The sequence below is a fragment of the Poecilia reticulata genome, chromosome 3 (assembly GCF_904066995.2).
Source record: "Poecilia reticulata chromosome 3, P_reticulata-male-v2, whole genome shotgun sequence".
Taxonomy (NCBI): Eukaryota; Metazoa; Chordata; class Actinopteri; order Cyprinodontiformes; family Poeciliidae; genus Poecilia; species Poecilia reticulata.
The window spans coordinates 17132880-17149563 of NC_088832.1; the positions used below are offsets into that span (position 1 = coordinate 17132880).

Consider the following 16684-nt stretch of genomic DNA (forward strand, 5'->3'; position numbering starts at 1 on the left):
CCCCGCCGCCCCCCTCACATCTGCTCCACTTCACTCTCCAACTCTTCAAGATCATCTTGGCAATAGAAATGTCCTGGGCACACAGCCCACATGAAGATGAACTTGAGGGTAACTCTTAAAGGCGAGGGAGGGTTGGACTTGTAGAAACCGAGACATAGCGGAGGCCACATACATTCTCCATCTTCCCCTATGTTTTAAAATATATTTTTCTTTTACTTTTGCACTCAGGATTATCCAATAAAAAAAAAGAGTCTTAATGAAAACATTGTAATCTGCTCTGACAGCTCTTAATTGACAGCTCAAGTAACCTCCGGTATTTGTTGACACCCTGAAGTTCCTCAAAAATCTGATTTGCTTTTTTTCCCTGACATTAGTGGCTGTAAATTAAACTTTAATGCCCGGAGCTCATTACTGCAAATCACAGCCATTCACAGTCAATGCATTTATTTCCCCTCCAGCGCGCTTCTCCTCTCTGTCTTCGCCTCAGCGGATGTTGTACATTCGCCTCCATATTTTAAAATAATAACAGTAATAAAAGCTGATATCCCAGAAGAAATTGTCTCACTTAAAGTTTATCATTTAGTGTTACTGGAGAAAAATTCATCCATGCATCAGACGCTTTGAGTGGAAATCATTCAGTATACAGCAGCACGGCTTTCTGTAGAGGTTTGCTATGTTTGCTTATGTGGTCACATTTGACCTTTCACATGATTGCAATCATTGACAGTGTATCCTTGGGTGCTGTTTTGTGTGCTTTTCAGCACATGTGTATATTAATAGTACCCAAAGTAGTTAAAGACAATCCATTAAAACCAGACGACTTCATCTATTTAATTTAGTTTAGTTAGGTAAAAATGAATAAATTATTGCTTTAATTTATTGCCAAAGATTTTTAGCCAATTCCTAAAAAATGTTACTGCCACGTGACATTTTTAGCTATAAGGATAGAGACAAGGGGGCGCTTTTATGCCCGTTAGCTAGTGTATGTACAGCTCTGGCTGCTTAAACTGTTCAAACAGAGACAGAGCAGGGCTGTGTTCCCCAGTGTCCACTCCCCCTCCATAATCCCTCCTGCCCTGCCCCGCCTCATGTTGTGACATTAATTATTGTGTTTTTCCATATGTTCCAAACATGCAAGGCCAAACTCCATCTTTCATTCGTCCAGCTTGGAAACTTGGCCAACCAGTCCCTTTGAAGATTGTTTTCGAAGGATATTTGTCACAGACTCCTTGAGGCATTTATTTTTCTTCATCGGCAGCAAATTTTGTAGAATTACTTTTCGAAGTATTGCATACACTTTTTTTTAACACTTCTTTCTCACAACTTCTGCACTTGCACTTTTGCAAAAGCTCAGTAGACATAAAATGCCTGTGTTTATTTAGTTTTCAGTCTAGCTTTGCACCTCTGGACAAATCAATAAAGTTGTCTTTAGTGGGTTTGGCTTGCTAGCTGCGAGATAAACTGGGTGCAAGTACTCCCATAAGAAAGAGTCCACAGGGGTGGAGGGGGGGGTGAAGCTGCACAGGCTGACAAAGTGGAGTTCATAGCAGACTTCAGCCAGAACGTGGGACAGGTTGATTTCATGCCCCAATGCAGCGGCAGTAATTGCACCCAGACCGGTTTTATTGCGAGTTGATTTTAAGGGGGATGAATGGGGAAACATTCTGTAAAGTGTTTATTTTGGGGGATGACCTTTATTAACCTATTTCCCAGTCTGGTTCCCCCGAGGTGATCTGGCTCGCTGCTCGATTAACCCTCGCAAGTCGGGGTAGTCAGTCTGCTCCCTGTCACAATGCTTCAGGAAGCTGAAAATGACAGAAAAATTGGACTCGCAACATGTTGGCCACACACACACACCACTTAGGGAAAATGAGCTACTCAACTATCCTTGACACACAAATGAAGAAGGTTTTTTATTATTATATTTCAATTACATTTCTTTGCAACTGGGCTGATGTTGAATCTCAATAAGCTAAATGCTGTTTTTTTTTTAATCCAAATATATTTGCTCTATACATAAAAATGAACAGTCCTAAGTCTTGTAAGATGAACATACATTCTTTAAAGAAAATATTAATAACAGGTGTTTGTAAAATACACAAAATGAATTGCAAAATATAGCTTAAGAATATGCTTGCATGAAAAGAAATGTAAACAAAACAGGCTGTATTTTAACAAAGTAATTTTTTTAATTTTTATTTTTTCATTTTTGTAACATTAATTTTATGTGGAATCTTTATTTAGCTGACCTAAGATGAATCCTGCATTCTTGATGGTGTGTAGCTGTGATTGAAGTCTGAGATGTAGCTTGGTCCTTGGCCGTGAAGAGCTTTCTATGTAAGAAAGAGCTGGTATAATTTGCTAGATTTATTTCATTGGTTTGCCTTCTTATTGAATGATCATTTGGAATTGTGTAAGTAGTTTCCATGAGTTTCCATTGGGAGAAAGGTGTGTGTTTATACTGGTAGCTCTTTCTCTGAAGTGGTGAAGTAATCCTGTTAATAACTGTAGATATGTTTTGTAGCGCCTCTCGTAAGACTACTGTACTCTGCTGCTCTCCGTTCTTCATTCCTCCCAGCAATGTGACTTTTCAGGTCCTTTGATGTACCAAGGTGAAATTGCGGCCTGGATTAAGAACAGGCGTAGCTCGGCCAGGTATTGTGCAAGCGCACGAGCGCCGTTGTTGCCACGGAGCCCCTTGTCAGCACGCGTTAGGAAGAGCTGTGATCTAGCCTCCCCCTCTGTATGCTCCATGTTTGTGTGTGCCATGGCTGTGCTCGGGGCCCCTCTCTGATCTCTGCTCCCTATCTGTTCAGCAGGTCCAGGGTCACATGCCTCCGCTCATGATCCCCATCTTTCCACACGACCAACGCACTCTAGCAGCAGCAGCTGCCGCCCAGCAAGGCTTTCTCTTCCCTCCTGGAATGTCTTATAAGCCAGGTATGCTTGTTAATTAAGTCGTCGTCTTCTTCTTCTTTTTTTTTTTTTTGCTCATATATTTATACGAAGGAATTAATTTTAATCTGAAAGTTTATGGCTAATTTACAACGCAATGTAAATATATTTATAAATCACATTTTAATGAGTTATTTTTTTTTTGATAGTTCACAATTATGCCTTGTGTGTGTCTAAAAGAAAATGATATATGCTTTTCAACATTTTTATAACAAAAAATCTGAAAAAAGTGTGGGGTACATATGCATGTATATTTATATGTTGCATGTATATTTATATTTATACGTTGCTCCCCTGAGGCTTAGAGACCCCTTTAAGCACAATTTCAGCTTCAAGTTTTTTGGGGTTATATCTTCCAGTTTTGCACATCTAGAAACTATTTGTTTTGCCCATTTTTCTTTTCCAAACAGCTCATGCTCTCCCAGATTGGATGAAGAGCCTGAATGACTATCAGCTCTCTAGTATTTTCAAAGATTGTTGATGCAATGTAGGTCTGGGGCATTCTAACATATGCAAATGCTTTGATCCAAAACATTCCTCTGTAGATCTGGTTGGCACCCCAGTGTCAAATCAACTGTAGCCTTTAAAGCATTTCTTACTGAATTGTCCTGTATTTAGTTTTCCCGTCATCTGTGACCATAATATTTAGGATGGGGATAACCACAGCACCTTCTTCCACATGTTTGTTGTTGCGGCATACAATGTGTTGAGGGTTATAACCTAATTCTGTTTTTTTACAAACTGTCTCCTGTGACTGATGATCTTAATAATGATGTGCAGAAACAAAACAATGCTGACATATTGGCAACTTGGGAGTATTTTTTTAAGGTGTTTATTGTAGTCCCAATGAATACAGGAAATAAACCCGCCTTTAAAACATCTAGTCACCCAAGCATTAAAACACCCTTTTGCAGAATTATATACTTGTAAAATTCAGTAATTAGTGATAAGGTATTAGGTTGATACTTTATAGATAATTTAAGACCATATTACCTTTCATGTGAAACTGTGTTCCTTGCAAGTAAAGGCATGCCTAGTTCTTTCCTTTCTTCTTTTGAATCAAGAAAAAAAAGAAGGCGCACGTCTTTTGAAAAAAAAAGAAAAAAAGAAAAAGGCTTTTTATTGTCAGTACATGTTGATTGATGCCTTGTTTGATGCCTTGTCAAAATATGTTAAAGTCATACTAAAAAGTAAACTTGTTACACAGCATTACATTTTTTAATTCAAAATACAATAACAACAAATGACTTCTGATTAATTTGACCTCAACACATGCTAGTAGAGTGAGATCATAACGAGGCTATATACAAACAAAAACATTTTTGTTGCTTAAAAAAAAAAAAAAAAAAAGAACCAGTCATTAGTCAGGTTCAAAACAGAGCATTAAAAGGTGTGGTAGAGCAGGTAATGAATTAACTATAGCAAGCCTGCATGAAACGAAAGTCAGCTATTTTGGAACTATGGAGCCATGACAGCTAAAAACAAAGTGCCTGAGGGAAGTCTTTCACCACTTTGCTTTTCGCAATACATTTGACACCGAAAATGTTTTAGCTCAAATAACAAGAGCTATTTGGGAATCATGGTCAGGGGTCACAATGTGTAAGTTTGCTGCATAATTCATGAGTTCATGATGAAATAGCAAAGAGGGTCAGAAAACGTTTTTAGTCAGAGGGCCTTTTCTTTCACGACTTTATTATTTCCACATGGCAGACAATGTTATCGCCAACCATCTGCAGGGTGTACAGGGTGCTGCTGTGCTCGTTCTCTATGAAGTGGACTATAAGGTGCTCTAATCTGATGTTATCATTATGAGACAGCTCACAGGGGCAGCCCCTTATGGCTCCCCTAACCCTGTGGTGCTATCATAGTGAAAGAGTCATTCTGGCACCATGGAAGAAGGTCATCACCTCCTGCACTAGCTGTGCTCAACGACCTGATGTTGCATGGTGGACAAGCACAGTCATAAAGGCGCCAAGTCATCTTTTAAACAAATAGATGCCAAATTGGACTTTTTCAGTCTGTTTTCACTGACATGGCGGCACTTGGTCTCTAGCAGTCCTGCAGAATAGGCTCAAATTTCTCGCCTATTTTTACTCATAGACATCCTTATGAGTTGTATCTTGCTATTCTGTGTTGTAACTTGTCACATTTAAACTTACGTTGAATTTCTTTTAAGTTATCATTAGATTTTTTTTAAATACTGCAGCAGTTGCGGTTTCTGATAAAGGAAGTATGGCCCTTTGCCCAGGGTGCGACAGTTTTAGATGGTAGTAAAGTAATTAAAATTAAACCACAAAAAAATTCAGTTGCTTTTTGGCATGTTAGTCAAAGAGGAGTGTGGTACTAATCTGTTTTTTTCTAAGAGTAGGCACTGTAAAAAAAAACTAAATACACACCAGTGTGTTAAATATGCTGGAGTATCTGATACAAGTTTCTTTATCAGTGCTGAATGACGGCCATTTCACATTTTTTCTAAAAGCCTGGATTCGAATTAAGCATCACCGAAAAGACATTCTTTAAGACAGCATGAAATTCATTCAAACTTTATCCTTTGTGTGAAGATAAAATATACTTTTCTCTGCTTTTAAAGCTTCAACACAAGTTAGATTGTGACAAGCATAATATCTACAATACATGAAGAAATGAAACCAGAGCCAAATATGTTTAAAACAATTCTTCAAAACGTCTACTGGCTTTGCAAGACCTTAGGAAAAGCATAGTTTCCAAAAAAAAGTTAAATAATTAAAATACATCTGAGGACGTAGAAGGAAGAGCTCACCCAGCAGGACATCCATGCTAGAATTGCTGATATATTGCAGTATGGCTTTCATTTTTTTACAGCTTACAATATAAATTGAGTTAGAAAAAGTTACATTGTAAAATAGCTAGAAAATAATGTAAAAATCCTTATACTGTTTTTATACAAAGTGGTTTAGCAATTTGAAGTTAATGCTAGTGGAACCAAAGGTATTATTATGTTTCAGGTTTTGAGTCCTCCAGCCAATGTTTCCCAGCCCTGGTCCTCAAGACACACTGTCCTGCATGTTTTAGTTGTTTCCCTGCTTCAACACACCTAATTTCAATTGATTGTTGATTAACAGGTGGCTTTTACTAAACTGCAATCGTCTGAATCAGGTTTGTTAAAGCAGAGAAAAAAAAAACATGCAGGGTAGTGTGCGTTGGGAAACACTGTTCTAGCCTATTCTTCATGACTTGATTTGACCCTAAGGAAGGCTTCAACCTCATCTGTCAGCTCTCAGCAGATCTATGACTTATGTTTTATGGCACCACTTGAACCTAGAAATATAGCAATGGCGTCACCTGATCTACTCCCCCACTCTTCCACCGTGGCATTTATAACCCAGGCGCTGTACATGAAAACATCCATGTACATTTTAGAGAAAAAAAAAATCCGTTTTTAATATAATTTCTTTACTTTATGATGCCAAGCTACAGTCTGGTTCCTCTGCACACAGACAGTTTGTACCCAAAAAACCCAGACCTTGTAACACCAGACCCCCACCCCCAGCAGTCGAAAGGTGGCACATGACCCTTCCCAGGTTTCACATGACATCGAGAGACACCCAGCCATTTATTATCCCCCAATCCTACGTCACAGTCTGCAGAGAGCAAATGAAACAGAGAGAAAGCAATACTAAAAAGAGGAGGTGTGGAAATAACTACAGTCCACCCCCCTGTACATCTAACCTGGCACCATTTGAAACCACTTCTGTGTGTGATTTTATTTGGCACTAAATGGGGATTGAATTTCCATGGCCTGTATCACATTGTGCAGTGCTGTACAAGATTGCAGGGAGAGGCAGGCGGACGAGGGCAAAGTGAAAGAGAAGGTACATACATTTACCTTGTCTGTGGCTTAATGGCTCCATATGTTTGTGAGGAGAAGTGACAGGCAGAAGTGGGGTTTGAGCGAAGGCCAACAACCCCCCTCCCCGCTCCCACAGTGCACCTCACCACCTCCTCTCCCTCAGACACATGCCTCAAACCAACCTTTCCTGTATGATTGCTGTGCTGTGTCGGTAGACGTGTTCTGTCCACTTCAGCACACTAGATCGAGTGTGTAAAAGTCTCAATATTGTTAACGATTTCACTTCTATTGAAGTTGTTTTCAAATAGCTGTCTGAAAAATGTTTTCATGGCGGGCCAATGGTAATAAAAGGAAGCACAGTTTTCCTTGTTACTTGATCATAGTGATAAGTGAGATAAGAGCATGTTTGAGTTTTTTTTTGCTTTCTTCATCCTTGTTGGGACACCATACACTTGTTCCAACCAGTTTGCAGACATGCGCTTTCGCTATGCTGCCAAAGAAATCAGTCAGAAACAAACAATGTGTTGAACAATAGCCAGCTGTAAGTGTACAGCTGTGGGAACTGCCTGAGAGAACATGCCTTATGTTTTCACAAACCGACTAACTGAAATCCAGGGAAAATGTTATAGTGCCTGCAGAAGTGTTCAGACTCCTTGAACCTTTCCAACCTCAAGCTTTAATGTGTTTTATTAGGATTTTATATAGTAGCGGAATTAAAATTATACATATACTTTAGGTAAATATAAACCTACATACACACACATGCATATTTATATATACACTGCTCAAAAAAAGTAAGGGAACACTTAAACAACACAATATAACTCCAATTAAATCAAACTTCTGTGAAATCAAACTGTCCACTTAGGAAGCAACACTGATTGACAATGGGGACCCTCGTTGGGTCCCCGTTGTATATATATATATATATATATATATATATATATATATATATATATATATATATATATATATATATATATATATATATATATAATCTCAGCAACACTATGAAGACCTAGAGATAAAGAGGACAGGACAGGAAGAAAGTTGTGGGGGAGTTCAAAGCAGGATAAGATTATAAAGCAATACCCGAAGCTTTGAACATCTTTGAAATAAATGCAAATTTATTTTTGTCATTGTTGAAATAAAGCCATTTGAAGTCATGTTTGCAGTTTCCCACAAACATACGACATGTGAACGAGGGTCCTCTGCTCAGATGAGACTAAAATGTAACTTTCTCGTTGACATGCAAACAATTATGTTTGGTCTAAAACTAATACGGCACAATTTCCGGAACATGTCGTCCGTTGGGATGAAACCCTGTGGTGGCAGGATGGAGTTATGGAGTTACTCATCTTCAGCAGGGACATGGAAGTTGGTCAAAGCTGATGTGGTGATGGATGAATGTTAATGCAGGGACGTCTTGGGGGTAAAAAAAAAAAAACAAAAAAAAAAACCCTTTGTTCAAATGAATGTTTTAGATTAAAGTGTATTCATATGTTAGAATGACCCAGTCAAAGTTCAGGTCTACATCTAACAGAAAACCCATGACAAGAATGGGTCTCAGTAAAAGAGACACTGAAATAAAACACAAGGCTCAGACTCTGCATGCGTAGTATAAAAATGCAGATCTTGATGCACTCAGGTTCAATTGGTGCAATATACATGTTTTCATGATAGACATTTAGTCAAATCAACAAATCCCCCTCCCCAAAAAAACTAATGCTGAATTTTCAAGGCGTTTTCCATGGTGAAACGTGTGCAGGAAGTAAGGAAGCGAATGGTGTCCATCTTTCCTTAATAATCCCACTCAAGTCAAACCAACCATAGGCTTTTGTTAATGCAGATGTTTTGGCTTTAAGCCGAGGGCGCATTGCAATGTACCACATTACTGTGGCAGGAGCAGCAAAGTGTCCACAATCCCTGTTGGCACTTGCCTGGAGCTGTGGGCCCTGCTCATTGTCTGAACCTGCATGCATTGTTGTCTCTCTCTCCCTCTCTGACAGGTGATAACTACCCAGTGCAGTTCATTCCATCCACAATGGCAGCTGCAGCAGCGTCAGGACTCAGCCCCCTCCAGCTCCAGGTATGTGCAGTCCTGTGACAAAGAATGCTTGGGACGCCCGCCAAGCTCAGGGCAGAAAGGATGGCTAAGCAGCTGTGAGCCAAGTAATGAGCTGCGCACTAAATAATCCTGGAGACCCCCCTGGCTCGCACCCGCTTATCACCTTACATATGTAATTTATACCCATTTTAAAGAAGATTTATCCCCACTTGTTCTGCCAGACAGAGGAGTTAGAAAGATAATAGTTATTAGAGAGAATGAGAATCACTTTGGTTACTTTAATCTTCTGCCAGTAAATTTATCACAGGACAATTGCCTGTGAGGAAAAAAAAGGAAAAAAAAAAACCTTCTCATTGCTTTTGTCTAACAAAGTCAGTGCAATATTCGATTTAGATGCGTGAGGAGAATAAAGCATAGATAAAAATCAATGTAAATATGAGTGTGAGAAAGAAATAACCTGTTACAAATTATCCTCAAAGGGGCTGAGCAGAGGTTTGAGACTGTTGAGATCTGTCCCACAGCCCCAGAGGCTGCTCCAGGAATTTTCTCACGCAGCATTTAAAAGAGCTGAACCCAGGTCAGGGCTTAACCCCAGGGCATAATTCTTAATATATATATAATAATATGAATTCTTCTTTTACAGTCATTCGTAATATTATTACAAAATAAGCAGAGAAACTATAGGGTATTTCAGTCTGTAGTACATGTTTTTTTGGGGGTTGTCTTTGGTTTTACATTGATTTATTGTTCTGGTTTAACATTTAATTTTTCACAATAGGTTTTTCTAGGTTATGACTTTATTGTTGTCATTTCAAGTTGTGCATTCCTCTTCTAATCAGAGCAGGTTGCCTTATCCATTTCCTTTTTTGAATATGTTGAGGTAAAGTTGTCTATAATGGTCACACTTCCCTGAGTCAGCAGGTATATCAATATATAGAGTTATCTTAAGGTACCCTGCTAACTGCACCCCACTGTTTTCTGTTTACTTGATTTTTTTTTTGCCCAGTAGCATGTAATTACTTAGGGAGGTTTAAAGAGTTCCTCATCTATTTTGAGAGAACAAACCTAATCTTAGTTTCTGGATTGGTGATAATGATTGTCTTCCTAAGACCTTTTAAGCATTTATTTGCATAGAAATATAAGAGAAGTTACGGGGATCTGATTGACAAAGTATGCATTTAAGTGGTTTTTGGGTTCCCTAATTGTTGGGTTCTCGTGCAGATCTGAGTAATTGTAGATCTTATTTCTGTGCAAATTTGACTTCAGTACGTTTCTCTGGAAACAAAAGAAGGAAGTGAGAAATTAAAGAGCATCTTTTCTAAGATGTGGTTAAGTGGCCACCGAGGCAGAGTTGACATGGAGTTTTTCACTGCTGTAACCTGTGATGCTCGACGGCAATGCGAAGTATGCAAAGACTGAATAGGAGAGCTCAACAATAAAAAGGTGAAACGACGTGGTGCTTGTCCTTCTGAGGCTACCGCTATCAATGCTAACGAGCCTTGGCAAGTTCTAACAATGCATGCAGCCTGCTCTGAAGAGCCATGCGTCATTATGCAGCCACAGGGAGAGCTGTTGGAAGGATGGAAGGTTCTGAATGAGTCTGCTCATGTAAAAAGTAAAAGATTAAGGCTGCTTCAGAGAAAGTGTTTCTGCAGTGAATGAGCTGGTGCAGCATGGTGAAGTTCACAGGAAGGGAGTGTCAGTTTGGATAGACAAACAAGTCTATTTATAGGGGCGTGTTAGGTCAGATGAGACAGACATATATCTGAGGTCGGGCAGAGAAGGGCAGACGGGTCTAGAGAGTCATTAATTCTGATTATGTGTTTAACCCTGGGAATGGGCAAAACCAGTGCCTCCAAGACCATGACTTGGCTGACCTTTACAGAACACAGTAAACAAAAAAAGAGGTGCATTTTTCATTAATTGAACTCTGTCAGCCCGTCACATATTCCATCCCGCTGTCTGCTATTTACTCTGCGGAGATTCCCCCTCAAAACAGTGAGGCAAGTCAAACATGCCCTTTAATACATTGCTGAGATCAACAAACCACGTGACTGCCACCACTTCCTCTACAAAGCACCAGGGGACTTGCTATGATTAAAAACACCATATCAACCCAGACATGAAATTAAGTGAGAGTTGTTTTCTCCCTGCTAGACCTATAATAGCACCATCTCCTTTTTTTTTTTTTTTTTTTTAGAAACAAACTTGTTAAAAGTTTTCTAAAATGGGAAGGGAAGTCAGAAAAAAGTTCCTAATTTTTAAATAGAAACTGAATAACTTCATAAAATAACTCAGAGAACATGTTGACAATTAAAGGACCTCTTTGAATATATTATATCCTCCTGTGCTCTAAAGCAGTTCGTAACCGCTGAATATTTCATCAGATGCCGCAAAACTATGATTTTAGATGTGCTGATTTCATTCTTTGCATTCCATTTTATGCATAAGGCACTTTTTCCACATTAACCACTGGAGCAAAGGATTACTTCATTTTCAACTCCAAAGCCATTGTTTATCTTCCCTATATTCTCACACACTAACAGAAACAATATCCTACTCACATTCGGCTGAACAAGCAGCTCCCACTAATTAAAATATCTCCTCCTGTCACCTGTCAAGCAAGGTATAATTTTCACCAATTTACTCAGTTTAGATTGTGCAATATATGAACCTTTAAACATTATCTTATTGGTGGAATTAATTCCCACAATGTTATGGAGGTAATGCGATCAGCCATCCGGCCAGACAAGGCTGACCGCTCCGTCAGTCTTAATGTTTGCCACACAGGCTCTTCACAATCTCCTCTGTCATAACAGTCTGGGTTCCTCCGCCGGTTCCCTGCCTTCTTCTCTCAAAGAAAAGAGTAAAATAACGTCAAGGTAACAAAGGCTTAGAGCTGATGGATGTAAATGAATCTTCCATGGCGCGTTTGAGTGTTGGGAGGCTGTAATTTGCTTGTCAATACAAGGTGGTAGCATCACTCCGGTGGCTGACAGTCGGCGAGTGGCTGTCACCAGGCGCTGCTGTACCGCGGGGCAATTTCACTCAATGCTTTCCTGACAGATTGGCTCTGGTCCGCAACTCACAGGAGAGAAGGCGGGTAAACTATCCCAGCGCGACATGCCCCTCTTCATTAGTGCCCGCACAGAGCCAGGATGAGCCCGGGACCAGCAGGAAACAATAGCTCCACGCTTGCCTGTCCTTCATTGATTACAGCTGACATGCCTCACCTAAAAGAGGAAATTGTGCTCGGATTGTGCCCCACCAATCTGTCGGGACACCAACTATATTCAATTCAGCGAGGAGACAAGAAGGGGATTTTCCTAACTCTACAAAAGAATTTTCTGTCTGGGACAGCATTTAATTTGCTGTTTGTACACTATCCCTCGCATCAGTTACCAAGTGAAAAACTATTTACTCTGAGAGAATGTGAACCTAATGCATCAACCGTCGTTTTAACAGAACAAATGAGCAGGGGGGTCAACCTTCAACGCGGCTCTGTTATGTATCACAGAAATCGGACATTTGAGTCCCAGCCATTTACAAGTTAAAGTAGCATTGGATAAAGCAGAACATCTGGGTCCCTGTATGTAGTATCCCTCTTGGACTAAATAAATAGAGAGAAAGCTTCTGCTATCACTCAGTCGGGCTCCAATTTTCTCTCTCTTGCTTTCTTAGTTTCTGTATTGCTTTTCCAGTTTCCAATCCGCAGCTCAAACTACCTCTAAGTGTTTTAGTTTGTGGATTTCTCTCTTGTCAATTACCATCACCCTTTTCTTTTTTCATTCTTCTGCGCTTCCTCTCCTGAATTGTCCAAGCTCGCGATATCCTCCTGCTTTACAGTACTTGAAATTGAGCTGCTTGAGATAAGACGTAGAGGAACATTTGCTGTGGCACCTCTCTTACAGGCCCATGATAAAGCTGAGCCCGTCCTCAGCCCCGTGCTGCCACCGTAAAGATGAAAAGCAGCCCATACGCTTAACAACAAACCAGGACCACATCTCGAGCAGACAGACACATCTGAAGGAGTACTCGCAGGCTTAGACGACTGCAGCGATAAGAAAGAGTGTTACACAGCCAGGGACAAACAGGAAGAAAGTGGGAGAGCAGCAAACCGCACATTATCTTTTGTTTGGATGTAAATGCCTGTGTGGTACAGATGTGGAGAAATGCTTCTATCATTAACAACTGAAGCACTTTTGACTTTGAGAGAGAGGAAGAGAGGAGGAGGAGGGAGGAAAAGAGAGGCATACTGTAGAGAGCAGCTGTTTCTGTGTTTATGAGCAAAGAAGTCGGGTCTTTGAAGGTAACCCAGAGCAGAGCAGCAGAGCTAGAGTGAGTGGAAGGTTGGCTAATAGGACAGCAAGGTGAGCAGCTGGATTGAGGCAGTGGTGAACAGAGGGACAGATGGACAGATAGAGTTGATAATGCAGTGAGCAGCAGTGAATGGGAGGGCTGGCTCCAGGGGCCACAGGCCTTGAAGTAACCACATTCATGAAACGATATTGCGTGTGCGCGCGTGTGTGTGTCTGTATCGAAGAGAAACTTACAGAAAAAGTGCTTATACATATATAGTTGTAGGATAGAGAGACAGAGGAAGGCCAGGAGGAGGGAGGAGGATCGGAGTGGAGCAGGTTGGGCGCCAGCAGATGAAACAGATGTTGAGCCATACTGGAAAGCATCGGCACAGTGCACCAGGACGCCTTTCTCCACTCCCGACATCTGGGCCTAGCCTGGGTCAGCCTGCGTGGTCGCCCTGGGCAATGAGCCTGTACAAGCCTTGTGGCAAACGGAGCTGGCGCTGCGCTGCCTTTTAAATGGTTTGGTGCACTGAAGCACAGTTAATGCCCTCATATCCAGTCTAGTGCTCAGTGCCCAGGCTAAACAGAGGTGATTGAGACACTTACACTCAGACTGCCACACAAAGATGTTAGAATCTCTTAAGAATGTGCTGCAAATAAATTGTGCTTAATCTACCTTAAGTAAAATATGCTTTTGAGTTTTGCATGTGCAACGTATGACTTTGTTGCCAACACGAAAGATGCAACTACATTTTCTTTGTGCACTTCAGAGAAGTGATAGGAGATTTGCATTTCAATCTAAACCATTATTTCAACGTGTTAGACAAAAATTGGTCATTGTTAATCACAAGCTATGTACCTAATATGTCTAACATCATCAGCAGAGTGCACAATCTGAGTTTAACATCGCAAGCAGATAACTGAACCTCTCCGTTTAACCTCTGCTGCCTCCAGAGGGCTTGTTTTTAATTATCCGAGGCTAACATGCTGACCTTGGGTGTGTTTGCACACACTTTAAATCTATGGCCCCTGAGATCTGCCGCGTTCTGCAGGAAACTGGGCAATGACGGAGTCAAAATTGAGTCCCTAGGTCTTATGTTTGTTTACAATTTCTAAAGTTCTAAATTACCAAGACATAAAAAAAGGAGAAATGTATTGAAAGAAAAGTAATAGAGCACAGTCAGAACATTGATCTCAGTTCGAAAATTAATATGAAACCTTTTCTGCCCCAGTTGGAAGTAAATATCAAACGGGGTAACGATAAATCAAAGAACATCAGCTAAGGGATGCAGACATATATGTCTTCAGTCTTTAGAGATGCTTTGTCACATTTAACAAATGGTTTTGGTTGTTACTCAAGCTCGGTCTTCATATGATTTCTTACCTTGTGTGAGAAGGTCTGAAATAAACCATTTTATCTCTGAAAAAAAAAGCATTTGTTTTTCTTGATTATATTTATTATTCGTTGGATTTCAGAATATGCCTAATCACAAAGGGAGCCCGTGCCTCTCGCACAGTGACACTGACCTGCTAATCAAAGCCAGTTTCCTGACTGTGTGGTATTTGAGGCAAAGTCGAATTAAGCTCTCTTTCCGGGACAATAAAGTTCTTCCCACTCAAGGTCGGGTTATGCCCAGCATAAGGCCCATTGGCAAACATCTGTCAAGCAGACATCTGCTAAGATTTCCATGTAGCCTGGAGTGACAGACACTGAATGAAAACCCTAAGTTTCTTTCCTTTTCCAGAAAAAAAGATTCTTCACTTTTTGCCTCCCCTTGACACACAAAATTCCTCTATCGCCAAGTCTTGTCTGGATTGGGAAGAAATTGGGGTTAAGTCGACTTCTGTGTCTCCCATCCTGGACAAAAGGCTGTTTGTCAGAGAGGTGGAGGCAGCACTATCATTGTGGGAACATAATCAGGCTGTCATTTCCGCTGCCCATGTGCTGTTGTTATCCTAGGTCCCCTCGAAGAATGGACCTTTTGTGCATGAGTGGGAGTGATAAAGTTTCTCAGAAGAGCACATATGGGTTTATACCATGAGATATTTACATTGACTTCATGCTTTATATTGCCTTCCTCTTCATTCAAACCAGCAAAGGTGAGGACAGCTGGGGCAAGGTGGCCTTTTTTTTTTTTTTTTTTTTTAAACACCGTTTGCACAACTGCAGCAGATCAAACCACAAAATGAGATAAAGTTTCTTAACTGGCACTGACGGAACAAGTTGAACATTTTACCTCCTAGACTGAGAATAACAAGCAAGGTGAGCCGGTTAAGGAACCCTGCCTGTTCAAAGTGAGATCTAAGGCAAGGATGTGAAGGAACACATTTTTGAGACAGTAGCTCTTTGTGTCGGACTTGTGCCAGTTGCCCCAAGACACATCTCAAGTCCAATCATGACACGCATCACGTTATGGAAAGTTTAAGCACTGTCAAATTATACAACTCTCTGTGCAAAGAAAATTATGCATCCAGTCTTGTCGTGTTTTATTAAGGGGTTTTCTATTTCTGAATGGTTAATAATAAACACAAACACAACTTGCAGTGAGCAAGGCATTACATGGTGCAGTTACAGATTCCAGAGTCGAGTAATCATCCCAGCGATGTGCATGTAAGTTGAGTTTTCAGGGTCAAAACTTATTCCCAGCCGATGTTAGTAATGTAATTTTGATTATATTAGTCCTCTTTGTGCAGGTTCCAAATGCTTACAATGTGTCTAATATATTCTGTGATGGCAACAGCTGAAGGTGCTTGTGGGATGAGGGGGGTGGTCCCTGATGGCTGGGCAGAGACAAATCACAAGCCAGAAACTTCAATAGTGAGCTGCGTAGGTCTCTGTGCTAACACACTTGCATCCAAGCAGCAAACTTTTCTCTGTGATGAGTGGAAAATAGGGGCTCCAAGTGTTTTGAGTGAAAGCCATCTCTGTATGGTTTTTAAGACTGCTGTCTCTCTCTGGGTTCAGCCTTTGAAATACAGTTAAGACCTTTGAAGAGGGTTCAATGCCAGCCTCATGGAAAGGGAGGAAAGACGTAGAAGAAAGAGAAGTGGGGTGGAGGGATGAAGGCAGACACAGAGGCAGAGAGGGAGAGGAAAAGAGAGAATATAAAACTTTGAATGTATGCTGGATGTGGATGTGAACGCCTTGCTGGTTTCTCCCACCTCCCTACAGCAACTGTACGCCGCCCAGCTTGCCAGCATGCAGGTGTCTCCTGGAGCCAAGATGCCTCCTCTACCACAGCCCCTCAACACCAGTGGGCCCATCTCTCCATCATCTCTGAAGAATGACAAAAGTTCTTCAAGCCCCATCACTCAAGTAAAGGTACAGCCCGCAGTTTCTTTAACCAACTCACCAACCAGACCAGACCTCATGCGATACTTGACATAGCCTGACCCAGATGTTGTTGTCTTAATAAACTAGCTGCTACAATAGTCAGTAACTCGAACATTAAAACCAACTGGTTGCAGGCCGGGCCGCCGTGGGGCCATCAATCTGAGTTGCTTTAACAAGGCTCCCTCTCTTACAAC

At 40.8% G+C, this 16684-nt stretch overlaps 1 protein-coding gene across 7 annotated transcripts in view; it reads left to right on the forward strand.

The window, feature by feature from the left end:
• sox6 (SRY-box transcription factor 6) overlaps positions 1-16684 on the forward strand; it is a 139804-nt gene that overhangs the window by 96279 nt on the left and 26841 nt on the right. For 6 of the 7 annotated variants that reach the window (XM_008405228.3, XM_081605163.1, XM_008405230.3 and 3 more), the window contains 3 exons: positions 2817-2940; positions 8794-8873; positions 16329-16478. In XM_008405228.3, the coding sequence (XP_008403450.1) occupies positions 2817-2940; positions 8794-8873; positions 16329-16478 (354 nt within the window). The remainder of the gene's footprint in view (positions 1-2816; positions 2941-8793; positions 8874-16328; positions 16479-16684) is intronic. The other variant, XM_017304046.2, reaches the window with a different exon arrangement.